General features: G+C 43.3%; 2 protein-coding genes across 5 annotated transcripts in view; both read right to left on the bottom strand.

The window, feature by feature from the left end:
* PITPNB (phosphatidylinositol transfer protein beta) overlaps positions 1-10484 on the bottom strand; it is a 28741-nt gene extending 18257 nt beyond the window's left edge. The window contains exons 1-7 of the mRNA XM_068654168.1: positions 10357-10484; positions 8657-8687; positions 7665-7810; positions 5979-6070; positions 5398-5405; positions 4956-5030; positions 2712-2795 (exon numbers count right to left, since the gene is read on the bottom strand). Of these exons, the coding sequence (XP_068510269.1) occupies positions 2712-2795; positions 4956-5030; positions 5398-5405; positions 5979-6070; positions 7665-7810; positions 8657-8687; positions 10357-10376 (456 nt within the window). The 5' untranslated portion in view covers positions 10377-10484. The remainder of the gene's footprint in view (positions 1-2711; positions 2796-4955; positions 5031-5397; positions 5406-5978; positions 6071-7664; positions 7811-8656; positions 8688-10356) is intronic.
* A 4856-nt stretch (positions 10485-15340) lies between these two features.
* Positions 15341-26895, bottom strand: part of TTC28 (tetratricopeptide repeat domain 28) — a 154901-nt gene continuing 143346 nt past the window's right edge. For 3 of the 4 annotated variants that reach the window (XM_068654145.1, XM_068654147.1, XM_068654148.1), the window contains 6 exons: positions 26000-26231; positions 25476-25552; positions 23344-23367; positions 22548-22677; positions 21361-21468; positions 15341-20831 (listed from right to left, as the gene is read on the bottom strand). In XM_068654145.1, coding sequence (XP_068510246.1) covers positions 19207-20831; positions 21361-21468; positions 22548-22677; positions 23344-23367; positions 25476-25552; positions 26000-26231 — 2196 coding nt within the window. In that variant the 3' untranslated portion in view covers positions 15341-19206. The remainder of the gene's footprint in view (positions 20832-21360; positions 21469-22547; positions 22678-23343; positions 23368-25475; positions 25553-25999; positions 26232-26895) is intronic. The other variant, XM_068654146.1, reaches the window with a different exon arrangement.

Here is a 26895-nt window from a genome sequence, read left to right as displayed (position 1 = left end):
AGTATTCCTACACAATGGTAGACTCTACTGTGACTTTGAACTTTCAAATACTTGCTGAGCACTTATCTACAGATGAAAAAAATTGTTAGGAGCTACTAGAAAAGGAGAAGTTAGAAACATCAGAAATGACTAGAGGAGCTGGCTTAAACCATTCTGACCTCATGGTTTTGATACTCTGTAATATTCAAAAGCGGAAAAAAAAAGGATTATTTCTGAAAATAGTTCCAAGAACTTCCACATGAAGATGGACTGAAAGACAGAGGACCCTTGGCTTGGAAAGATAGGATAAAAAGGAGATGGGGGAGGATGAAGGAAGTCTGATCAAAGTCTGTAGGATAAGTTCTGCAGAAAGTATAAAAAGGGAACAAATTTTCCTCTCACAAAATTAATTAAATTATCAAGCAGGCAAAAAGTATTCTTCCTCCTTCCCAACACTCCATAGAATTCACGATGCCAAAAAGGTCATAAGTATAAATGTTTTCAAAAATGGATTAGATGCGCTCATGGGAATGTAAGTGGCTAATTAACAGGGCAGATGCAACCACTGGGTCTGGAAGTCCTTTAAAAACAGAAAACAACCTCTCAGCTTCTCATGTTCTATTGCTTCCCAAGTTTCTTATCCTTCCACAAAGTATCTGCTACTGGCCACCAACAGGATACTGGGTTAGATGGATCTTTGTCCTAAGCCAAAAACATAGCTTCTTTTTGAGCATACCACCATCTGTCAGTCTTCAGTACAAAGGAAACGCAACATTAAAGGCAGACCATGTCATCTAACAGTGCAAGAGGGCACGTAGCACAAGCAGTGCTGTTCACTAAGAGTACTTCAAACAGAACAGATATTTAAGTTCAACAACCATTAGTAATAAGCACAACCCTTTATTTACACATACTGCGATCGAGCAAGCATTCTGACAGATGACAGCATTGTAGTTGTTTGCCACAATTCCAGGCACGGAATAGGGAATGCACAACATACATTTACCTGCCAGTTCAGCTCTAAGGTCATATGGAATGTCTGAAAGAACAAGGGGCAGCAAAACGATTCCTCGCTGCATTAAAATAGGCAAGACACATTTAATTTGATTTACAGGGAGGTTCTCCAAACAATGTATTTTCATACATGTAAATCCACAGATCATCTGTTAAAGATCAGTTAAGCAACAGTGCAGGTTATACACTTATGTTGGTGATAGAAATAGCAATTTATGAAGCAGAATCCTTTCCACTTCACATACCATAGCCTTTTCCCTCCTTCCTTCACTTTCCTGCAATGGAGACTGCTCCCCACAATGTTGGATATCCACATATTTATTTTTAGAAAATAACAATTAAATAGTTTCAAGAATGGCTACAAGTTATCACAAACACATACGGGTAAGTGTCGGTGTTAGACCATACCATTTTCCTACTCTTCAGAAATAAATGATTAGACATAGAACAGCCCAACTGTTAGAATTAAACCACGCAATTCCAGTAGGAAAAAAAAAAAGCATAAAAAGCAACCACAGTAAGAGCAAAGAAGTAGGACAAGCACTTAAGTGTAGCGAAACTACCCTCTAAAGTCGCATAAACCAACATATCCTACCTTCTTATTCAGATCAATTATATACACTTTGAGGTACTTAACTGAAAGCTGACAATAGAGGGGAACAGAATGGGAACTATTACAAACATTAAGTGTTGTCCTGTCAGCAAAATCTCAACAAACCAGATAAAGCTGAACTACACATCTCTTTGTGTATTTATTTCAGCAGAATTTGATAAAATTAGATTTAGAGCACACATCTTTTCTGTACAAATTCAAATTGAAAAGACAAGTTGAAAGCATGCATTCCCAACACTAAACTTTGTCACACTCTCTTCTTCATCTAGCAGCCTACTTCCACCACACACATAAGCAATCTTACACAGAACACCACACACTACCTTTGCTCGGCATACAACTTCTCTGAGTAACCATGTGCTCTTACTGATAAGATCTCTCCTAAATTTTTCCTTCTTGTATCAAGGTATTAAACTTCATATTCTCAGATAAAGAACCACAGACTCCTAAGGACAGACTTCTGGGTATATCCAGGGTGCTTATGCTCACCAAAGCAATCACTAAAAGGAAAATGAACGAGTAATTCCACAGCTCTCAGAAGAAATAAGCAGTTCATTTCTTCAGAACTGTTCTAATGAATGAAGTTTAAAAATAAAAAAAAAGTCAGTCTAGCTTTCAATGGCAAACCCCGATGGTTCCTCTTGAGATTGCCTGAACCCCAGCTGGAAGGATGGGTGGAGGGACGCTTAAAGAAATTCTAACCAAAAGTAGCAGCAGAAGCACGAGAGCAGCTTGATGGATATACCATGCTCTGTCATGCAGGACACATGGGGTAGATTCTTGCTCGTGGCTTCACAAACCAAGATGGGCACATACATGCTTGCATGATTAATTAGTTTATCTACCAGTAAAAACTACACCTGTGCCAAAAGTCTGTTGCCTTTCATGTTTTACTTGTGCAACTAAAAGTCAAACTCAGTAATTAAAATTGTAAACACATTTGCTAAGTGTGGAACTCAGGAATGAATTATTCAATTCAAGTCAATTTTCATTTATCTGTCAGATAAAATCGATACCACTTCTAGATTATTCACAACCAACAGAAAGCATCGGTGGGATTAGAAGCATGTTGCAACCATATCCCAACATGAAAGCATTTACTTACTCCTGGTTCTACTTGAGTTCTATCTGCAATGTCAATATGGACAACTTCAACACTCTTCCATGTGTTTGGATCTAAATTGTGCACCTGCAACGGAGAAAAATGAACGATTTTCATGTTGTCACCTAACAAAGCGGTCTGTCTCACACAATGTGTATGCATGCACTACGTATGATTGTTTTCTGGACTTCCTAGAGACAGACTTCTTCTCAAAACTTACCCTTTCTCCCTCTGCTTTTTAAAAAGGAATTATTTTCCAGAGTTAAATTTAGTCACTAATTTTAAACCAGCACAAAGCCTTCAGTTCCCATGCATTCAGGAGACCTAGATTTAAGAGCTAACGAAATCAAGCTCTAATTAGAAACATTACCCATTCAGTAATCTGGACAAGCTTTTTCATTTAGAAAGAAGCTTTCACAAGTTCTAATGTGCAAACATGGAAGGTTTCAATAACCTGACTAAATCTAGCAAGTTCCCTAAATAATAGGCCTGCCTTTAGTACACACCAGATGAAATGCATCTGCTATGAAGGTACATAAAGGTTTAAAGATGTAACTAACTTCACATGTTGTACTGGGTCTGGCTGGGATCTTAACTTTCCTTGCAGCAGCCCACACAGTGCCGTGCTCTGTACTTGGAGCTAGAACAGCCCTGGTATCACACCAGGGTTGTGTCTGCTGCTGAGCAGTGCTGGCACTGCATCAGGACTCCCTCCAACCCCCCCAGAGCCAGCAGGCTGGGGGCGGGCAAAAAGTGAGAAAGGAACATCACCAGGGCAGCTGACCTAAACCAACCATGCCATGTGATGTCACACTCAGCAATAAAAGGTGGAAAAGGGAAGAAGAGGGGAGGGGTGGGCTCATGTGAAAACGTCTGTCCTACCAAACACCTACATGCGTTGAAGCCCTGCTTCAAGGACATGGTCAAGCATCACTTCTTGGTGGGAAGTAGAGAGTAATTTCCTTCCTCTGCTCTTCCACACAGCCTTTGCTTGTTCCCCCCTCCCCTTTTCCCCTTCCCTTTAGTTAATCTATTTAATTAATAATAATTTTCCCTTAATAATTATTTTTTCCTTTAATTAAATTATCCTTATCTCAACCCGTGAGTCTTTTTTTCCTTTTCTTATTCCCCTCCTCTTCTGAGGAGAGGGAGTGAGAGCACATTTGTGGTGGAGTTCAGCTGCCTAGCAAGGCAAAACCACCACACACGTGTAGTCTGTTAGGCATAACTACGCTTAAAATTAAAGCAAGTAAAGCTGCATAAGAAATGCTCTCCTTCTCTGTAGCATATCCACATAGTACCGGGGTTGTTTAGTCTGAAGAGGATGCTTAGGGAAGTCCTTGTTGCTCTCTACAACTACCTGAAAGGAAGTTGTGGGGAACTGGGGGTTGGCCTCTTCTCGCAGGTAACTAGTGACAGGACTAGAGGGAATGGCCTCAAGTTGCGCCAGGAGAGTTTTAGGTTGGAAATTAGAAGAAATCTCTTCCCAGAAAGAATAGTCAGGCATTGGAATGGGTTGCCCAAGGAGGTGGTGGAGTCACCATCCCTGGGGGTGTTAAGGAACAGTTGGATGCAACACTTAGGGACATGGTTTAGTGGGTTATATGGGTGGTAGGGGGATGGTTGGACCAGGTGATTTTGGAGGGCTTTTCCGACCTTTATGATTCTATGATCCTTTCTTTAGGGTTGAAGCAATTCATCCCAGCACTGAAAATATACTGACAATTATTCCTTTGTGGATGCTCTGTAAATAGGCTTTTCACTGTACATAAAGAGAACTCAATGAACCAGGGAGGAAAATGAGACTACCACCAAGCCTGCAAAATTTACAGAAGCTGCCTCAGAAAAATAACCCTAAAAAAAAATGTATGAACTATAATGTGTCCTTGACAAAGCTGGTCTCAGATAAAATTGCTAACGTAGCACTAGCTTATCTAAAGTAGAATAATGTGAAATTAAAAATCTCCACTTACTGAAAACCTTTTAAAGTATCCGGGTAGGAATAAACCATCTGCATTGACCTCAACATAATAAAATGAAAACCTTTTCTTGTTCTTGTACCACTTTAGGTGAAACAGCTTTGACCACTTTAGAGGGACGTGAATACTTTTCTTGTTTTATATTAGTAACAGGTAGGGCTTTGACTTTTTCTGAGAATTACCTGCCATTACCAGAAATAGTATACTTTATCTGGATGACTATGTGTGGCAAATATTACTAAAGCTATGTATCCAAATCCCAACTCACGTTCTCCAATGTCCCCAAATCCGGTTTATGCCAGGTCTCAATTTTTATGAAGAAGTCATCTTTCATGTATTCATTCTGTAAGAATTAAAATCAAAAAGCATGAGTCTGATTATGCCCAGTCAGCTTAACATCTAGATGGACAGTACAGACAATTTTTTATATAAATACAAAATTATACTTACAGAGCTGTAATATTAAGCAAAGATACAAAACGATGTAAAAAATGAAAGAATTTCTCTGATAAATTACAGCTCAACTTATAGCCAAGTAGCAGACATGTAGAGTAACAAGTTGCTTTATGCCAGACACCCTGGCAAGGCAAATATAAATGGCTGAAGCTAGCTTGCCAGAGTCAATTCTAGCAGCAATAACATACAATGTATTAAAAAACAAACAAACAAACAACAAATGTTAGAAGACTGATAGTAACTAAAATACTCACTGTCACAACTGGTCATTGGAAACACAGGGAATGAAATTGAAAAGGAAACAAAAATGTTATTAGATACAATAGTTTCTGAACAGTCTCACATGCAATTACTAAATCACAGAACAAGAAACATTCAAAATCCTTCAAATAGGATTTGTACACATTCGGTCAGCAGAACACAACTTACTAGACTTAAGTTCATTATATAATACTACAAACTATTCAATAAAAACAAAACAGAGCTTACTCTTAGATCTTACACAATTACAAGTATTGAAATAAAACAGTCATCTTATTCTTACAGACTATAAAGAATTAAATACTTTTCTAACTGGCTCTGTTCTACATTTGAAGAAAGAGGCAGCTCTTCAGTCTTGTACTAGGGACACTGCATAAAAAGACTAGGTAGGAACCAGTGAACTGATTCACTGAGGTTGTTTTTCAGAAGCAGATCTCCTTTTCAGAACATGAGATCTCACAAAATCAACAAAACGTGAAAAATATTTTCTACTTGATAGCAGCAACTCTTCGCCAAAACCATTTAAGACCATCCCTGAACACTGACAACATCAGACATACAATGTGGGACCTACTTGTTCTACAGTAAGGGTATGCATTCCAAGCCTTCTCATGGAATACCAGGGAGCCTTCTGGAGCAATCATCCTTACAAAACCAGGAACTTTACTGTGAAAAACAAGTATTAGCAACATTTAAAAAAAAACGTTTGCCAACTGTAGCATCCCATCGATTTCTGCCGCTCTGAAAAGAAAGGCACGTTCTACCTTAGCATTTTAAAGGGTATGATGTAGAAGTTACCCACAGTCTAATATGCTGGAACTCAAACAATGTTACTGATCATAAAATAATTAAGAGAAATTGGTAAAGGTAATCAAAAGATAATCAACAGTGAGCTATACATAATTTCGGATGTACTGATCAAAATGAAAGTTGTGCTACAAAAGCTTTCTTTTCTCATCAAGTATAGTGGAGACAACCACTGAGGGACAACACCGCCCAAGGGACCTCACCTCCAAACTCTAGCAAAAGTGGAAGTCAGCAATAAGCAAGCCTCTAACTCAGCTGGCCTGTAGTCTAGATGGAAGGCCAGTCAGCTTTCAGCCATGCTTGAAGAGGAAAACTTCAGCTTGCCATCAACAGCAGAATTACCACCTCTGACAAATGTCCCTTCTAGTCTATACTGTGCCCGTGACAGTTGACAAAAATTGGAAGTTTGGAGAAAAAAACAACACAAAATTCCATACAAGGTAAATTTTGTATTTCCTATCAGGGTTATTTGAGGCTGGTACCCTGAAGCATGCGAGTTTAAACAAACTACATGTATTCATGTGGATAAGGAATGGATAGAGTTCACTCCATGCAAGTTTTCTTTCCTCAATTTCCCCCCAAAACGATGAGTAAGTTCCTGTCCTTTTTTTTTCTTCTTCTTTCAGATTCAAGGCAAAAAACTGCCAACTGATAATTCCTTTTTATATAGCAGGACCTTATGTCCCACTCATCTGGAAGTTTTCCTTTTCTAGGATAAGCAAACAATTCTTTCAGTTCTTTCCTACACATCATACTGCCCACACTTCTTTCTATACTCTATTTTCTCTCTAGTTTGTGTACATCTGAAAGTCCAGTGCACAAAGCCAACCAAAAAGTTACCACCCATACATTACATGCAACAATCCTGCATAACACAGTCCTGAAGGGAACTTGCTTTCATGTTTAATCTCACATTGCTGACACACTATAACTTGCATATGCTTTTGAGCAGTACTACTGTTCAGCATTTATTTCCCACATCATCCTTCTGCCTCCCCAGCACGTAGCCATTAGCTATATATAAATATATATATACACACATATATAAAATATATATATGTATAAAAAATAACCCATCTCCTTTTCTCTACCCTATATCAACATTCCTGTCCTTTGGGCTATCCTACAAAGTATCCGTGACACAAACCTATCATCATTTTGGCTATGTGCTAAGAATTCAGAACACTGGTACTTGGAGACGCTTTTGCCTATTCACAGATCAGACATTTTGCATGGTTTTCCATTACTCTTTGCCAGAGCATTCATGCAATTTCAGCAAATTTAAGGGTGGTAAAAAAAAAATGCAGGTGCCCCAGAATAGTAAGCAATAGCTGGTTAAACACTTGTGGATCAACACCAAGTGACCATAACAGAATAGAATAGCTCAGTTGGAAGGGACATTCAAAGATCATTTAGTCTAACCTCCTGACCAATATATGTTTGTTTTTCTCACCTCTTTAAGTGATAGATTTTGTGGGTATATTGTCCCTTTTCACCATCCTTTTCGTAAGGCTCATTTTTTAAGACTTGAATTCCTTCACCACCTCCTGTTTCATTTTTGCTAGCTTCTGCCACAGAATAGAGTTGACCAACTTGATACTGAAAAGTGAAGAGAAGCAAAATTTCAATATATAAGTCAGAAAAAATATTCAAAGCATAGAGAATTAGATGGTATAAGCCAAATGACTGGAAAGAAAAATAAATAAAAAAAGTTTTTAGTTAAGTTTTACCGGCTTTGTCTTAGCTTATCTGTGGTTTACGAGTACCGCGTTTTTACACAGCTTGTTTCACACTAACATAGTGTGTTGGTGTAGAGCACCAAATCTGTTATTCTTCATTTTTCTCACGGTAAAAGCAAAGTATATAAGTTCTGTTTAATTTGACAAAATATAATTTTTCAGTTTACAAGATTTTGCAGTGATTGATTTACAGCACCAACCTTCATACTTTTAACCAACTAGATAACTGACCCCACAGGTCCCATGAAATGGAAACTGTAGGAAGTTCAACCTTGTGCCCTCAGAAATACGTTTAAACGTTTCAGAGTGAGTTTCAGTTAAATCTATTTCAGCGTCACTTAAATTGCTGGCTACAGATCTCAGAAGATGGTTCCTACCTTTGCCTTTAGGAAAAGGCTTGGAGTCACTGAATGCCTTGATCAACAGGAAAATTCTGCTGCCGTGCAGAGTTGCACAATTTTCTTCTCTTGCTTGTAAGCTCAGAATAAAACCCTAAAGACTCTTGACTCCTTTGAAATTCACTGATCTGCAATAGTTAATTCCGCTCAACTGGTGGCTTACACATGCAGTATCTTACACGTGCCAGGGCAGTGGACGCACAGCACAGGAAACACTTGGGTCCAGGCTAGTCTGATTTAAACAATACACTGACATCTTCCCACCCAACCCCCAAAAACAAGGACAGGTAGGAAGGATGAGGACATACCTCTTGCACTGAGCAAGGTAAAACCACTCGGCTAAAAGAGAGAAAATTAAATAGAATGAATAATTAGGTTTTAGATAACAAACATACACTGTAATAAATGTATTGAAGAAGGAAGCGTCAAAATGAGTTAACTTGAGTTTTCTTTTCAGAAACGCTGTACAACAGTAAAATGATACGGCTATAATGCAGGAAGCCCAAATAAAATCAAAATGACATCAAATGTGTTACAAAGGTGGAAGGGGGGGGGGCAGCAGGCTGAGAATATTAAAAGCTGCATAGAAGAGACAGGAAATCTGGGATCTGCTTCCAACTCTACTGTAACTTTGCATGGCATTGAATTTGAACGTTGGGGTGTCAGTTCTCTTCATGTTTCACAACAAACTGCCCTGCCTGCACAATTTAAAAGGAGAACAAATGGACAGGCCCTCAGAGCCCACAGATGAATTTTGGCAATTACAGCAGTTATGAATCATTCAAAAGCAACCGCAGCTCACATCTCATTTATGTGCCAAAAGCAGGTGTGTTTTAGGCAATTTAGTTCTAATGCAATGAACTCTACAGCTAACGGCAACAGGAGGGGCTGCAGAAATTGATTTCTGACAACAATGGCATGCTGTACAGACAATGCTTTGCAGTTTCACCATACATAACAAAACAAAGATGATGCAAATTTTTATAGTTACAAAACAGCATCGTACAACAGCTGCCTGGATGCCAGGGCTTTTAAGCGATGCTATCTGCTTTAGCGACAAACCGAGCGACCGTTAAACTTTGATGCAACGTATACAAATGTACCCTGCCCGCTGCTCTAGAAGGAAAAAAAAAAAAAAAAAGTTTTAAGAGCTGTAGTTATTTCATTCAACTTTTTCTATCCCCTAATAATTGCACAGTTTGAGATCAGCGTTTCTGACATGTTTCTGTTCAGGTGCTTCTAAACTACGACAGAAAAAGGCCTCAGCAGCTTGAGTGCCCTCAGCTCCCCTTGCACAGAGGAACACGCAGCAGCCTTGAGAAGAGCGAAACGATCGTCCCAGCACATCGGAAGGTGTGGTTTCCACACAACTGTTTCCTTAGCTCTTAGTGGATGAAGACTTTCGGGGCTCAGGCTAAATGTGCGCCTTGCTGAAAAGCTTTCACTTTGAGCTGGGAAATCTCCAAAGAAAAGCCGAGGGGGAACCCAGCCGGGCTCAAAGGCACGGCCCGCCTCGGACACCGGCGAGTTTCAGCTCTGAAGGCAGAGCTCGGCCCCCCCAGCCGGGACGGCCGGGAGCTGCCACAACGACGCCCTCGGGCGGGACGGGGCCCGCCAGCACCGGCAGCGCCCAAGTGCCGGGAGCCCGGCCGGGGACGCTGCGGACGCGGCCGGCGGGACGAGCCTGCCCGCGGGGCCGCCGGGTGCACGGCCGGGCACCGAGCGGGCCCCGCTCCGCCGGCAGCGCCCCGGGAGCCTCGAGGCGGGGAGGCCCGGCCCGGCCCCGCCGCACAGGGAGCGGCCGAGGCGGCCCCGCACTGGGCCCGGCGGCAGGACGGGCGCTTCCGGCGCGGCGGGGCCGAGGGAGCCCCCGCAGGGCTCGAGCTCGGGCGGGCCCCGCCCCGGCCGGCGGCGCCCCCGGCCCAGCCCCGGCCGCGAGACACGCGGGAGGCGCCCCCCGGCCCCGGCCCCGGCCCCGCCCGCCCCGTCCCGTCCCGGCCGCACTCACAACTCCTTGATCAGCACCATCTTCCCCGCGCAGGCCCGCACCGCGCACGCGCGACCGGCACGGCCCTCCCATGCTGCACCGCGCGCTTCCGGGGGGAAGCCCCGCCCCCGCGGGCCGGCCCGCCCAATCCCGCCGCGCCCTGGGGCGCCGCCCCCGCCCTTCGCCCCGGCGAGATCCCCGCGCGCACGCGCCCGCCGCCGCCAATCCGAAGGCGCGCGGCTCCCGGCAGCGCCCGCGCCTCGCCCGGGGGCAGCCAATGGCGGCGCGGCGCCCGCCCCGGGCCCGCCCCCCGAGCCCCGCCCTCAGGAGCAGCCGCGGGCCCCGGGGCCGGGCCGGGCAGGGAGGGGCGGGGGCTGGTGGCGCTGCCGCCGGGAGCAGAACGGGCCCGAAGCGCTGGCGGGGGCGGGGGCGGCGTCCCCGGGGGGTTCGCGCCGGGAGCCGCCGCCCCCTGGTGCAAGTTCCCGGTGTCCTCGGTCGCGTTTTCGGTAACGGCGGCGGGAGGGGCTCGGGGCGCGGAGCGGAGCGGGGCGGGGCGGGGCCCGGCGCTGGGCTCACACCCGCCGGTGGCGGCTCCCCCGCGTCCTCCGTGAGCAGCAAGAGCAGGAGGAGGCCCGGAAGGCTCGGGGCAGGGAGGTCGCGGTGACCCTGGCGGCGAGCGCCCGGCGGGACGGGCTGCAAGGAGCCGGGAGCGCCGCGGGACGGGACGGGACGGGAGGGGAGGGGACGGGAGGGCACCGCGGCCACACGAACACTGCTGGGACTGCAGCTGCGCTCCAGCTGCCCCTTCTTCCAACACCTTTCTTTTGATGTAACGCATGGCAAAGTGGGGACAACAGAAAAATGGGAAAAACAGGAAGGAAAAAAAAAAAAAGCAAGCTTTCAGAGTCAAAAGCTTTAGGTTTTTAATCCAAAAAGGGGAACGCACAGAGCTTCCATGAGTCCGTGTAGGGATTTCTCTAATAACAAATCTTTCTGTAGGAGGCTCCCAGGTACTAGAGATGTGCAGTGCTGAATGCTGGAGACAAAACAGGAAAATGAAGGAGCACTGAAAATGAAACAGGAAAGTGAAGTTCCTGTTCCTAGCACTGTTTCTGGGTGTTCAAAAACATGATTTCAATAAAAACTCAGTATTTGTTGAAAATAATGCATTCTGAATGTCTTAATTTGCTTTTCAGTTTCCAAGCGTTAGCTTTCAAATTTTTCAGATTTTTCTTCACAGCTGTGCTAACGAGCTCCTTCCCCTTCAACACTGTGTGAGATGCCCACAGAAAAGAGTAGGTAAATCAGAAAGAAAAGCAAAATTAAACACTTCAAGATCTGACAAAGGGAGGGCAAAACTTTATAGTTTAGCACTCTGGAAAGGAAATGATTCTTCCTCAAAAAATGTAGATATATCTGGCTGTGGTACTGTGAATAATGCTGCCCTATTGCTGACAAAATAAAGCGCTATTTCAAATGGACATTTCTGTCAGCTTTCAACCCACAGGAAACTTAAATGTACAGTTTTAATTTATGGGTAGCAACAGTATGTTTTTGCACTCAGTGGACTCCCACTCCAGCATCCGTCCCAGCACAGTGTCCGTGTCCCCACATGTATGCATTTCATCCTTTTCCCCAAAAAGGGCTACAGACCCTACTTGTGGGCTCACCTTTGTCCACCCTTTGAAGCCATCTTTCCCAAGTTTTGTTCATCAGTAACTAGAACTAATGATGCGTTTACACATCATCTCCAACAGAGTAGAAGAGAGCAGAAATTCAGATAGGGAAATTCAATGTTGCCAGACAACCCTCCCACAATTAAATGGCTTTAAAGAAAAACTTCAATATACTCTGCCTATAAAAACATACTTTCATTCAAATCCCTTGCAATGTGAAAGATGGATGCTATGGAAACTGCCACTCAGACTTTTGCCTGTACCGGCTTTGTTTTATTAAGCAAAGAAATTACAAAGGGCTGTGCCAGGACACGGTGGGGCTTTAAGAGTCTGCTTCCCAAAGTTCTCAAGCATTCTGAACTTTCCTTTATTTGTTTTTTTCAAAATCCTGGCTCAATGTAGTCCCCTGCTGCTGCTCTTTCCCCATATGGACAACATTTGTCTTTTGTTTACTCAGCCAGCTGCAAAGTGTGCTCCCTCCAAAACCCTTATTCTCTTTGTTTATACCCAGATCATACCACACACGACAGCATCATCTGAGTAGCTACATCCTGCTGATTCCAGACACTGCATACAGACAAACCACTTCAGACCCATATATACAATTTCACCACGGTCTCTGCTGCTGGACAGGATGCTTCCTCAGCAAGCTGTTCTTCATGGGAGCCCTCTGGCCTATGTTCACCCTGCATAGGTATCAAATACAGACAGTGCAGTAGCACATCAGCAGCTCCTGGCTTTTGTTAGATCGAGCTTGCCGACCGACTGGAGTCCCGCTGCCTAAACACAGGTTTGCATGTATGTGAAGTGGGATGGCGACATTGAAATGTAAGAGCATGGTGGCAGGAGGTCTGTAACGGGACCTGCTGAAGCAGCATGCTTGGCCAGTGCCCACCACACTAGGAGTTGGGTCAACAGGCCGGCCTGCGTTATTCCCAACTTCACCTCTGTGTACAGTAGCTGGAAGACATCAGGCGAGACATCAGGTTAGGTCCCACGGCAGACACGGTGCCACACAAGGCTCGTACCTTTGGAACAAGCCTGCTTCTGGAGTGCCTGTGACCCTCTCACAGCTTCTGGTACTGTGCTGCAGGGCAGGCTTTGCTCTCGCTCTAACAGCTTTCCACCGATCGCAGAACAGGACAACTAACTGCATCTGTCTGGAAGGGTAAAAGACAGAAGCTGCAGGGCTGGGATGCCAATGCAGGGGATGTGAACTATCTCACTGAACCAGAACTCCTCCCTTCCATTGAGCTCCCAGGACCCTGGTGTGATAGAACAGGGGTTTGTAATAGCAGCAATCATACTTTCATTCAATGAACAGCAAATGAGAACATGTTTTTTTGTTATTGCTTTTAATACCTAAACATGCTCTTCTATGCCAAAAGATCAAAGCTCTGCACTTCAGCACCCAGGTTATAGATTTGGGACTTGGGAACAGTGTAGGTGAGGTAAGTATACCCTAATTCTGACATAAATGTCACTGGAGTCCTCCTATCTAACCTGCAATCTCAGGTACAGTGTGGGTACCCATGTGCCTAACCCTGAGTTTGACTTTTTCCATTTGCACCCTGAAGTATCTTTTAGGGAATATCCTCCTGTCCTGGTCACATGTTGGAATAGCAATGCACATGTTATCATCTGCTCTCTTACAGCCACAAAGCACTGGAAGTCTGAGGACTAACCAAGAGAAGAAAAGATGTTTGTGATGGCGACCTCTCGGATTGTTTTGTAGTGGCTGGCAGCAAACCGATGCCCCTCTCCAAGAGATTCTCAGAGGAAGATGTGGGAGACCCTTTACAGGGACAGCACAATCTCCTGCATGCTTCTTGTTGTACAAGCAGCATTTGCTGCAGTTCCCTGTAGAAGAGCTTTCTCAGAAGCCAGTGAAGTACCAGGCACAGTAATTTACCAATAAGATCCCACACAGTTGATGTCACCATGTAAGAGAAGATGGACAGTACTCTTTCTGACAGGGATTTAAAAAAAAAAGTTCTTCTCTTTGGAGAGTACATAAATAATGAGAAAATGAGGTCATGTGGGATAAATTATATGATGGAATGAGATATGGGATGGAATGGGGTGTTTGCAAGTCTCCCTGACCATTCTTAGGGAGAAGCAAATGCTGCTTCCAGCTGGGAGCTGGCAGGAACAGAACTGTGCGCTGTGCTTCACGCATCTGGCAGAAGGGCGAGGGAAGGGCACATGCAGGTATGTGCTGCTGGTAGCGTACATCAACCCACAGTATGTGTGCATCTGGACACTCAAAGAATGCTCCAACCTGTCCCTGACACATATTAGCATACTAAGTACTAGATACAAAAACATTCAAGGTCAAGCTTTAGACAACTTCCTTCTGTTTTTTGCAGTTCTGAGCTGACTTCTTCCAACACTTGCTGTTCTAGAAGTATGTCTCTGAAGGGAACAGGACTTTCTTGAATCTCTGTGATAAAACGGCAGAATCTTAGTAACAACAATAGGACGTGTCACCAGGTTGTAGGTAGTCCTAAGAGCATGACCAAGCTGAGGCAGCCATCTATAAAACCCTTGCTGGGGAGCTGCACCATCTGTGTCTTCAAGTACAGAGAATCAGCTACACTTCAGAAGCATGCCAGGATCAGTCCCTTTCAAAAAAACTAGTGCCAGGAAGACTGCAGTGATTTGTGTGGTTTAGGTTCCCTCGTTTTCAGCAGATTAAAGACTTGGAGGGTAGAGACTGTAGGCCAGTAGCAGCCTGCTGTTTCATGACCTAGGACATGGTTTGTGTCTTCTATCAACAGGGCTAGAGGTAGTGTTTACACAACTGGGAGGGAGGCATCAATGAAAATTCCAGAGACCATACAAAAGTCAAATTCTGATTAGTTTCATCTGGTCACCAACACCTCCTTTAAGGACAATGGCATCTTTAACACAAGAGCAGAGGGAAAACTTAAGTAAGCAAGTTTCAAATGGCAAAGGGTGTGGGGAAAATGTATCATACCTTCAGCACTTGGTCCTTCCACTGTGCAGGGGTGGAAATAGGTGGTCCATGACGTTCCTTCCAAGCCTACATGTCGTTTTGCTGCTGACTAAAACAAGAAAGACAGTGAGCAAATGCTGGTTTCACCGCCTACCAGGAAAAGCAACTTCGAGTCATCATTTGTAGCAGTAGAGCTACATCCTGATAAAAAATACATCAAGTTCTCAGTGACCCCTCATTTCCACAGGAGAAGTTGACGACAGCTGTCACCCCATTAGTCACACTTCAAAATTCCAAGCCACCTGCCAGGACAGAGAGCAGTGTGCTAACAAATTTGTTAACAATGTCACCCTAGAACAAGAGACTGGAGTACTGAGAGAACTCATGCTTTAATAGACACTGAAATCACAAAGGAAGAAGGCCAAATGCCTTAGCAATTTCAATAAAAATATGAAAATCTTTTTACATGGTAAATTTCATAATATAAAAAGTTTAATGCTGTCTGGAAACAGTTTTAATTTACAAAAAAAGTCCATATAGGCCAAACATGGCTAACACTGCATACAAGGAGAGCAAGTGCTAAAGGGCTGCTGCTTGGAAGAGTCTTTGCTGACAATCCTTTCTGAGTTATCATCTTCAACGCTCTTTGAAGGAGTTCTGCAACCAAGGGGCCAAGTTTTCCATGTGCATTCGCAACTTTTCTGGTCTGCATGGCAATGCAATAAACCCAAACCATTATCATCACCTAGCCTGAAACTACCAGTGTTTCTTTGCAGATTCACAGATTTTCTGTCCTCCTGTTCTGCAACTTGGAAGAGATGGTCACAGAACCAGTTTGATCTAATGAGAGGAAATATGGCCAAGAGTGATATACATGGGTGTAGCACCCCTTCAATGCTTTTTCCTTGTTTAAATAAGGTATCACGAAAAAGAAGGAAAATCAGTAACCAGTCAGAGTTCAGGCTAACCAACAAAATCAAATTAAACTGGATTTTGTTCAGTGAGATTATTTACTGTTCCCCTTTAGTTTAAGCTAAAGACAGTCAATAAAATAGCTGCAATTAGTATCTCACACAGTAAAATATACTGAATAAAACCAAACTAAAACACATTCTATGGCCTTGGGGAACTGTTGCACGTGGCAGGTTTAATGTGGAAGTTGATAACACCTAATTCTTATTGCTCACTGTATTAAGCAGTGTTGTCACTTGTACCATGCACAAATACAACAACAACAAATGCATTTAAACTCCACAGAAGGGATTCTAATATCAAATGCAGAACATGTTATTTCCTGAATTTCTCCACATATTGGGCAAACCTGATAAAACTTCTTTTCCTCACAAAGGGGTTGTTTCTCATTCAGGTGGTGGAGGAGTGAGGCACAAGGTGTGTGAAGTGTCTCCCAGACAAGCAAGCATGCATTTTCATGGCTCTCATTAAGCCAATGGAAGTGTCCTCTGTCAAGCTAATGGAAATAAATTTCTCAAAAGACTTGTTCTAGTGACACTCACCTTCCATATTTATACAACACCAATTTCCCAAATACTGAACATCTGAACCTTTCCCCGCTTCTAATACTCCCCTCCCCTTAAAAAAAAACAACAACACAACAGAAGAACCACCCCCCACCCCTGATTTATCTCTTTCTGAAAACTTAAAGCCAGTATGAAACCTACTGGCAGGATGAAAATGGTTTGTACCAAAATGGCAGTATAGAATTTCTACAGAGTAAAGATCCTTTAGTTATGGAAGTAAACTACAAGAGGCTTATTTCCGGCATGTTTTGCAGCACTACAGGGAATATTTGCTGTTGCTATAAACAAGAAGCTGCCCACTTCCATCCTGGATGTTCCTGGGATGTCGTTCTAAAAGTTATGCTGGTTGGAAACAGAGTAGGTCACACGGAGTCTGTCAGCAGTCTTGTGACCACAGCAAGCTGCATGATCAGCAACATTGCCATCTATATGACATGCAGATCCTGTGCTGACTCATTTGGGCCCACTATTCTAATTTTTCCCACCTAATGGCGAGAAGATATCTAGCACCAAACCATCTCAGAAAGATGTAATATATAGACAAATAACTTGAATTGTATGAGTTGAATGGGTTTACTCAACTGCTTTGCTACATTGCATAATATGAATAAGTAACTACTCTTTCTTTCTGCACTGAAACTTTTGTGATCAACCATCCATTATTAGCTGACTATAACAACACAGTCCTATGTTCTTTGCCTTTAGCACTTGTGTTTATTTCTTGTGATAGTGAAAGCATTCTCCCAACGTCAGTGGATTCTAGAATATACTCTAAGCAAGCGTTTCATATGTGCACCACAAGTAAGCTGAACCTAAGTAATTTTATATTACAGTATCAGAATTGAATCCTCTGTCCTGCTATCATGCTTTTCCTGCAAGATCCCCCTAAAAATCACAAATGTTCAGGTCCACATTTTCAAGAAGAGCATCCAGACATGACAAGTGCAACAATTATCTGCATCAGCAACGATACTCTAATAAATTTAGAGATCTGACTGCACTCACCATTCAGGTAGTCAGTTGCAAGACTGGAATTTGACTTAAGATCCATGTAAAAGTCAGGGCCTAATTAATAAGCCTCACAACACCTCTGTGAGGTAGGTACGTAAGTATTACTATCCCCACTTAGATAGACAGGGAAGACGAGGCACAGAGAGGTGAAGTGATTAGCCTTCAGTCACTTGACAGATTTTGGGAGTGCATAATAGAAACCAAAAGCCTTGGTAATCCAGTGCTCCGACTTCATAGCACATGGCCTGTGAAACACTTTGCTTGGATCTAAGTGTGCTAAGTTAATATCCAGAGTTTTCAGTGCACATAAATTATCATTTTGATTCTGATTACATCACTGCATTTAATGGCCACTTAAAAAATAATCATCTCCAACTTGATCCACAACACCTAAACACCATCTAGCCTAGGAAAGCTTAGTGTTTTTTACACATCACCTCTGGGGCGCTCTTGGTTCTCTTTTCTCCACAGATCAGAGGGTGCACAGGTTCTGCATACAGCTGGTCTGCATGTCCCCTCACGTCCATGTTCTGACAGCACACTGACACTAACCAATCTCATCTGTGTACACTGGTATACGTGCTCCTGAAGAAACTTGTTTCCTTAGCCAGAGAAAGAGCTCATCAGGGACACATCGACACATCTGCAGATATTTGGAAAGATCTAGAAGGATCGGAGAAGGATTTATTTGGACAGGTGATTTCTAAATCACACACACTTATGTTACATTCCTGCCTACTGCAAAACTGTAAGATTCACTTTCCTGTGCTCACTTAGCAGACACTATGCTGCCAAAATAATTGCCAGGATGAGAATTTCACCATTGTAACACTATGTGCCAGAAAGATTGGAACATTCAATAAAAACAGAACTTGTGTCTCTGGCACAGCCTTACTATCTCATTCTGAGGCTCATCTTGTCCATTATACCCAAAACATTTTTGGGGAGCAGACCAACCAGCAAAAAATCACCTGAAAGGTTTCCCTCCAGAAAAAAGTTACCTGAGATGCAGATTTTAGAATGGGGCATCTCTCTCCTCTTGTCTGTGTCACCAGCCTTTAAATGATGCAAGAGAACTGCCAGTATCAAGCTGCTATGGAGTTGTATTGCCAGCAATTTCTTGTGTTTCGCTAACAACTTAGCAGAGATACCTAGAGGTGTCTTATCTTGTCCTCTCTGTCAGCCTTTGAAACCAAACAAAGAAACGGCTTGTACTTCTCCAGGCAGAAACTTGTGCACACTTTCTCTGCGGTATAAATGAAAGTTTATACCACTCCTCTCACTTCCCTCTCCAATCCCTGATATGTATAATTTTTGTATAAAAAGACAGCTGAAAAACCTCCTGTTAGGATAAGAAATACAAGTAGGTGGCTTAAAATCTAGTATTTTATGAACAGAACAAGATTTGTTGGACCTGTTGCAGCAAATATGGAACACTACATAGAACCTGTTATCAAGTGAGTCTTGCCAAGGTCCTGTTAAGGGAAACTGAAACCCATCTGTGTAAGACCCATGTTTCTACACAGTAATAGACAGGGCCAATCTGTCACGTTCCTGTGTATCTACAACTGTGGGTATGACCATGGCTTCTTCGATAATATTCTGTGGTTCTACATTGATAAAGGCAAGTGGGCAGAAGCAAATACTTTAACAAGACTCTAAGTCATCAGTTGGTACTCAAGACATTTCAACATTTGGAGGAAGGAAAAAATCTTCCCGGTGATAAGAATTTATAACCATTCCCAGATGGCAGCCTCAAGGGGAGTACGGTTCCTGGAGTGCTACTAGAAGGTGGAGAATGAGCTGATGTCACTGCATTTGGAGTTTCAGGGTGTCTGTGTCCATTTGGAGGGTTCTTTTGTGGAGAAGCAAGTTGTTGCTCAATAGACAGATCCTTCAGCTCCAGCTTATCTGCACTTTCTTCTTTGCTGTGACGTGGAGATAAATTTAGCAAGCTGAGAACATCTTTCTTAGAAGTCATTGTGCCAGGAGCTCCTCGGAGAATCTTTATTGGGCCAGTGGAGTGCTGGGGAGTGTTCTGCCAGAACATCTTTAAGTTGTGAATTGCTTGCACTTTTTCATCAATGGCAGCCATTTTTAATTTGTCTATGTCTGGGGCATCAGCTGGACTTGAACGAGCAGAACCAGCTGAGGAATAAGATAGAGCAGGAGATGGGGTGCTGCCACCAGGAGACTGATGCCCTGAGCTTGGAGAGAGATTTCTGGGTGATTTAGAAATATGAGCACTGTAAGGAGAGCTAGGGTACTTGAGCTTAAAGTGAGGCTGCTCAGTTAAGGACCCATGTAAATCACAACTTGGAGATGGCTGTCCACTGTATTGGCCTGTGCCTTCTTTGTTTGACATCTCCGATGTCGTGGGGCTGTTATAGCCAGAACTCACTTTCTGAAGGGATGAACTCCTCGTTGGAGGCTTTGGTTTAATTGCAACAGGTGAAGACTGATTCTTCTGACTGGAGCTGATTGGCCTACTGAACGCACTGGTCTCTGAAGATCTGAATGCAGATATACCCGCTGGCACAGAAGCTGCATCATCTGAATTTTTGCTCTTATTTATTTGGCTGCTGCTTCTCTGAAGACGTTCAACAGCAATGAGGTGACTCTGAGTTTCCTCCAGGATTTTTTGAGCCAACTCTTGAGGATCAAGCTTTGGATTACTGTCTTCCTGGGATTTGACAGTGCTGTCAGTCTCAGTACTAGATTGGTCAGATTCTCCAGTATCAGAACTTGCAAGTTTCCCAACTTTTTGGAAAGGTGAGTTTGGACTAGGAATAAGAGTCATTTTAACAGGAGAATTTGGCGTACTTATGCTCCCTTTGGAATTGACAAGCTCTTTAATACCTCCAGTTTGACCAGTTTGGGGATGTTTGTTATCTGGGGAAAATCTTGTTTTTATGTTTTCTTGGTAACTGGCCAAAGGCTCATTGCTGATTATAGAAAAACCTTCATACTCTTCCTCATCTTTGCTGGCTACAGTGCTGGTTTGTGGTGACAACTGGCTCTGTATTGCAGGCCTATGCAGATAGATGTTCTTCGGCCTCTCATAGTCCTGACGTCCTCTGTGTCCCACACCATCTGGCATGCTCTCTGGCTTGGAAACAAAACTCATGGAAGAGGCAATAGAGCTCAGGCTATATACAGAAATGGCATCTGATGCAATGCTGTCTGGACAAGTAGGAGAGAATGGTGGGTTTTGATACTGGGGTACAGGGTTGGAAATAGACTGAGCAGAAGCCAGTGACTCTAGTGATGAGGAACTGTCCAGGCTAAGGCGCTTAGGCAGCTCTGTAGAATCTAAAAAAAAAGAAAAAAGAAAAAAGTACAAGCATGCCCCTAGATACACAGTAATATGAAATAAAACCAAGTAATGTTCTTATCAGAATTAAGAGGAAATGCTACAAAGCATGCACTATTCTACTTTAAAAGAAAAACAGCAAAACAAAATTAAAAAAGGAACCAACAACCTACTACTTAGGTGAGAAAAATAATGTGCGCAGACCAGGAAAAGCATGGACAGGAACCTCAGACCAAGTATCCTAGAGGAAAACTTTGGGAACTTGTCAATTGATTATGATTTTATATCTCAAAATCTTCCAGTTGCTGGAGTCTATTCCCAGCTTTGACCTCAGCCAAGTCTTAGTGTTTGTTTTCCATAAGAAAAATACATTTGCTGCACCTCTTGTATGATGTATGGTCTATGATGCATGTATGACGATGAATGCATGATGTCTGCAAAAGGTAAGAGTGTGAGATTACAACATAAGCCATTCTGATCAAATTATCAGATGGTTATAGGAGCAAAAACTTCTGTAAGTAGCTTTACCAAAAAGTGCCAGCAAGGACTGTAGAGCAAAGTGCATGGTCCTTCTATTAGCTTGTTTCCCAGTTTTCAGAATCACCTCCTCTTGCCCAACTTCACAAAGGTCAAAACCTGTAGTGCAATACAGAGCAAAAAATCATACCTCGTAATAAGTTCCCATGTCCTACAGAAGTGTCATCTTGTTTATAACACAAACAGAACAAAGAGATATGAAAACCTGCAGTGTCCTGGAATGATGTCTCCTTACTTACAATATACTTTTTGCTGGTTTGGTTTTATTACTATTTAACACACCTTCTTGCGAGCCTTACTGGGCTGGACATATTCAACACACTCATACACAAATCGGTCTGGTCCGAACTGATATAGAAATGCACTGGTCGGTATTTTAGCTACAAATTATATGCAATTATCAGGGAATAATGGACTAAATGCATCTCAGGGGACAGGACCTCACATGCCCCTAGTGTTCATTCATGAATCCAAAGCTTTCTCACAGGAATGGGTCTGAAGAAGAACAAAAAACTTGGAATTTAGCAAATGAGGCCCGGGCAGCAAGAGGCATAAATGTATGAGAGAAACCATAAGCTTTTATGAGCTCTTCATGTAGTCTTCTTGGACATCTCTTTCTGCCTCTTCCATGCAAAGCCCTTCTTCTAAACAGCAGCCAAGCAAGAATAAATCCTAGTTTAATACTTAGTTCTCATCTGCCTCTTCTGTAGAATGTAGACCCTGGTACATACTATCACCCTGACATGCCCTGTCCTTGTCCATTGTGCAGGTTTCCCAGATGAAGGAATGATTGGTTCACTGCAGGTAGAAGACCAGAAGCAAACTCACAAGTATGTATTATGAACAACAGTGAATCAGGATCCTGAAATAAAAACAGGGTTTAAACCAACCTGACAGCACCAAGCTGCTGTAAACCCTGAAATCCATATTCTGCTGACTTAGGGTAAGTTTTGGGGCATGAGAGAAATACACAGCACTGGCCAAACAGTGAGTGAAAAGTCTGTGTATGTGAGCTGGTAGAGATGTACTGAGCAGTCAGGGATCACATCCAGAGATGCAGAGACCAAAAAGAACCCACACAAACACATCTAAAGCTGTGAGATTTATTGCTACTTCAAGCCACCATATAGAACTAGCAATAGTTTTTAGAAAGATAATAGACAGAAGTGTTTTCCTACCTAAAGCTGCCAGAAACTCATGACAACCAGGAAGCCTCCAAAGTTGGACACTGATGGAAACCTGGATTGGTGCAGAGGAGAAATCTTGTTCTTTCTCACCTGCCTGAAGTTGAACCAGTACTTGATGTAGCTGAAAGTAACAATGCAAACATTAGCCATTCCTTAGAAATTAAATAACTGCTTTTCTGACAATCACAGCTAAGGAAATACACTGCAAACAGCCCTTCCCCTGTACACCTGTACACTCAGCTGCTGGTCCTGAATGGAGCAGTGGGATGAAAGGTCTAAGCACAGGGAGCAGTCCAGAAACAGCAATGATGGACAAACTTGAACAGCAGCAAATCTAGAGACAGAGCAGGAGTGAGGGTCGGGGGTGTGGCAAGCAGAAACTGAGCAAGGAGAAGGAAGGAAGACTTTCCTAATACCTCTATGGTCTCCCAGGAATGAATTGCCTCAACTGTTCTCAAGGCACAGGAGTAGCAAAGTTGAGAAAAAAATGTGTTTATAAAGATCTGACACAAATTAAGGTGCCAAGATCCCATCTAACTCAAAAACACAGCCAGAGCAGGAAGGATGGAAAGTCATTAATCAGGGACCAGCTAACCTCAGGACCACCCATCTCTTCCAACCCACAAAGGCTTACGCAGTCTTTTTTCCACATTAGCACCATGGAGCAAATTCCAGGCCTGAAAGCAGGGTGAAGACACTACCCTGCAGCTCAGGAAAATGGCTCTGCAGTGACCAAGGCATTTAATCCTGCACAGCAGCGTCACTCCCCAGTGCATGTAATACTCACCATTCCCACAACATTTTTAACAGCCTTCATGCAGCAAATAACAAAGAAGGAAAAGAGAGGAGAAAAGAAAGAAAGAACACAGGTTATTCTGTGCTATAAAATGCCTGTAATAGGGAGCCCTGCAGTGCAGGGACACATCCACATGCAAAACAGCGTCCTGACTGGCAAGATGCTCTGTTCTGAGAAAGAAGGGAGCAATGGAAATGATTTGTGCTATGAATCAGTAGCCCAGCAGTGTGGGAACAGGCAGCTGGAATCTGGGAGTGCCCAGCTCATTACAATCAACTCAGACACATAGCAGGCATATACCCAGTCCAACCCACATTCTGGCAGAAGACAACATAAAACAAGCCCTTCTCTTGTTTTCTCTGGGATATATTATTGGCACTTAAATAGTCAGCAATCCCTAGTTTTTCCTTGTATGTGTAGTACTACCAGAGTTTGTTCTTTTGTGTTTCCTGCCTTCCATTTTGCACTAAAGGTAAGTATTTTCAATTCAGAGCAATAGATCAAGCTCCCTGCCTTGCTGCTTCAGTAACGTCAAGAGCACCTGCTCCCTTACAACACCAATCAACTTTACTGGAAAGACAGAAAAAAGCAACACCCACTGACCGAGCTATTCGTAATTATGCTTCAGTTTTGAACAAAGTCTTCTCCCCTTTGGGACAAGCAGAGCCTTATCTCACCAACTGAACCGCTGAGAATAACGAGGGGAGAGAAGCAGGTAACAGCAGCAGATGTGAGAGCTAAGCTGAAAAATCCTGACTTGTAACCAGATGGATTCTTGTGCAAAAGGGAATTCTGCCTAGGGCTTGGGCTATAGAAGAACATTTGCAAAAACAATGCAATACCCCTGCCAATACTTATTGCAAGGGGCAACTGAGGAAATAGTAAGTGCATCTTTTGCTAGTCATCAACAGCCATCTGAACATTTTGGGTGATGTAATTATCTAAAGCAAGACAACAATCACAAAGTAAAGTCGTTGACACTGTCACGCATTCAGATCTACTGGAATGTCATTCTCTACGCATCATACCCCATTTACTCTGGGCCTTCCTCTGGAGCTAAGGAGGAAAAAATAACCCTGCTATTCAACTACAGAAGTCTCAGACACTAACAGAAGAACCAAGGAAAGAAATCAAAATGCCATAAAGGGCAAGCCATTAGAAATATCCCATATGTTATTGTAAATTTTGGCAAGAAACTCCTTGAATCAGACGTAGTCAAATGGATGGACAAAGCAGGCTTCTTAATGATTACAAAGCTGTTATTTTGTATTTTGTGCAGATAGACTCACAATGACAGAAACCCTCTAAAACTACATAGGGATAAACCCAGATATTTACCATGGTACTCCCCTATAACATTTCTGCATGGAAAAGGGGGAAAAGAAAGTGAGCTTTTCACCTATTAACTATGTGCAGTGTGTTCACTTACTAAGGCAAGCACCAACATAAACCTCATTAGAGGAGCAGTCAGGACAGTAAAACACATATAAAGGAAAGCCAGCCAGGCCAGTGGCACAGAATAAGGTTAGGTTCTGCTAGGCATGCTACAAAGACTGGTAAGAGAAAGAAATGTCAAGGAGATGGGTTGTGTGTCTGTGTAGGGGGCATGACTCCCACAGCCACAGGGTGGCAATGCCTTTCTCTTAAAGAAGGTGAATTCTTTCAGCAGAGCAACGAGCACTCAAACCAGAAGAAGCACAGGCCTGATAAAGTTCTCAGACAGAGCATTGTCCAAGGTCAGGTAATTCCTTAAGTATTGGTAATTACAGTGGGCAAAGATGAGCCAACACGAGCCTTGAATAGGATGGCCAAAAAACAATTAGTGCTTCTACCACTAATTTCCCATATTTTGCTTCCCCCTCACTGTAGTACATATTATGTTTTCACTTCTGCCCCTGAACCGGGAGACCCTTGCAAGGCCATGCAGCCCAACAACATACCTGCATTTTACCCTTCTGGACACACACTTTCATTCACACAAACAGAGAAATTTATAATTTCAACCCTGAAGATTCCTCTGGGGCTGATAAACCGGGGCATAAACTGTTCTGTGTGTTTCTGAATTTACTGACTTGGGAAGAACCATTTGGAAACTGCTACTGGAGAAGAACCTCCCAACTTACCCTGTTGATAAGCTGTTCTCCTGTTTCTGAAGCTGTGATAAGTTTACAAAGTGCCTGAAGTGCAGGGTTAGGCAAACCTGAAAAATATCAGAAAAAAACAGGATTGTTCAATACTTGTCGCTTGCCTGCTAGAAATGCAACGATCTGAACAGAATATAACTTCAGATAACTCCTAAAGCCTCTCTCCCCCATTACTGAATGGTTCTGAAAACAGTGTCAATTTCCACAAAAAAAGTTTTCTCAACTTTGCATTTGATTATACAGTTTCTGACTGACAGCTGGAAGAAGAAAAAGTCGTATCATACTTCTCAGATACTGGACCCGGAGGTAAATGATTACAATCTATGACAAAATTTACAGTACAAATCTAATTCTAGAGCATCTGTCCTGTTAAATGCTTTTATTTAATTGCTGTAGAAACCTAGAACAACAGCACTATTTTGCAGGGTTACATCAAAGGCAGGGAAAGGCAGATGTCTGCTTGGATGTATGAGAACAGAGCCCACAGCTGGCCTGCTTCTTACCTAGGAGGGACTGTATGGTGGTGCTGCACTGCTGCAGCCGCTCACCAGGGTCAGAGGTTGGGAAGAACACTGCTGCTGGAAGGCCACTGGCTGGAGGGTCCAACCGAAATCCTACTGCAGTGAGTAGTGCCTGCCAGCCTGGGATGCCACCAACTTTATTCTCTACACTTTGTTGGGAGGTATACATGGAGTTGTGCTGCCCATTCTGGATTCGCTGCAATGATTTCTCCACCTGTGGGGAAAATACAGCACGAGCTCATTTTAAAAACGATTTTTGCTAACCACCTCATTTTTCACATTAAAGATGCAGGAACTATGAGCGGAGCAATCCTGATGCTGAACTTGGCTTGTCACAAACAGAAGGATGCTACTGCCCTTGAAAACACAGGCTTCAGTATCTCAACACTCGCAGCTTTAAAATCACTATGATGACTGTCACTGGTCTCTTGGATCCTGGGGAAATGAATGCCACAGAAAACAAAGTACCAGTTGGATTGTGATCATCTCCTATAAACCTGGCAGCTGCATTTGTCCACACAGGATGACTCACTGTCAGGTTCCAGTCTCCTGAGTACACTGTGTGTTACCAGGCAACAGTGTGAAGCTATACAGTAAATAGTAAAGAGAGAGAAGTGTCCACAATACCCAGCAACTGGGATGACGAGCAATAGTCATAGGTTTCCATCATCCCAAGGATACTCCACATTCCTGTGGGACCACAGAAGACACACCGGAAAGAAAAATACTAAAAAAAAATCATGAGATTATTCTTGTCATCTGGCAGCTTGACCTCAGTCCTGCTGCTCCCCACAGAAGGTTACTGCCAAATGTGGGAACAGAAGTGCCCCATGTCCAAGTACGCAAAGAGGATGCATTCACTAGCTCTGCATCTCTGT

This window comes from Anas acuta, chromosome 17 (genome assembly GCF_963932015.1).
Source record: "Anas acuta chromosome 17, bAnaAcu1.1, whole genome shotgun sequence".
Taxonomy (NCBI): domain Eukaryota; kingdom Metazoa; phylum Chordata; class Aves; order Anseriformes; family Anatidae; genus Anas; species Anas acuta.
This window is presented reverse-complemented; position numbering and strand designations above follow the sequence as displayed.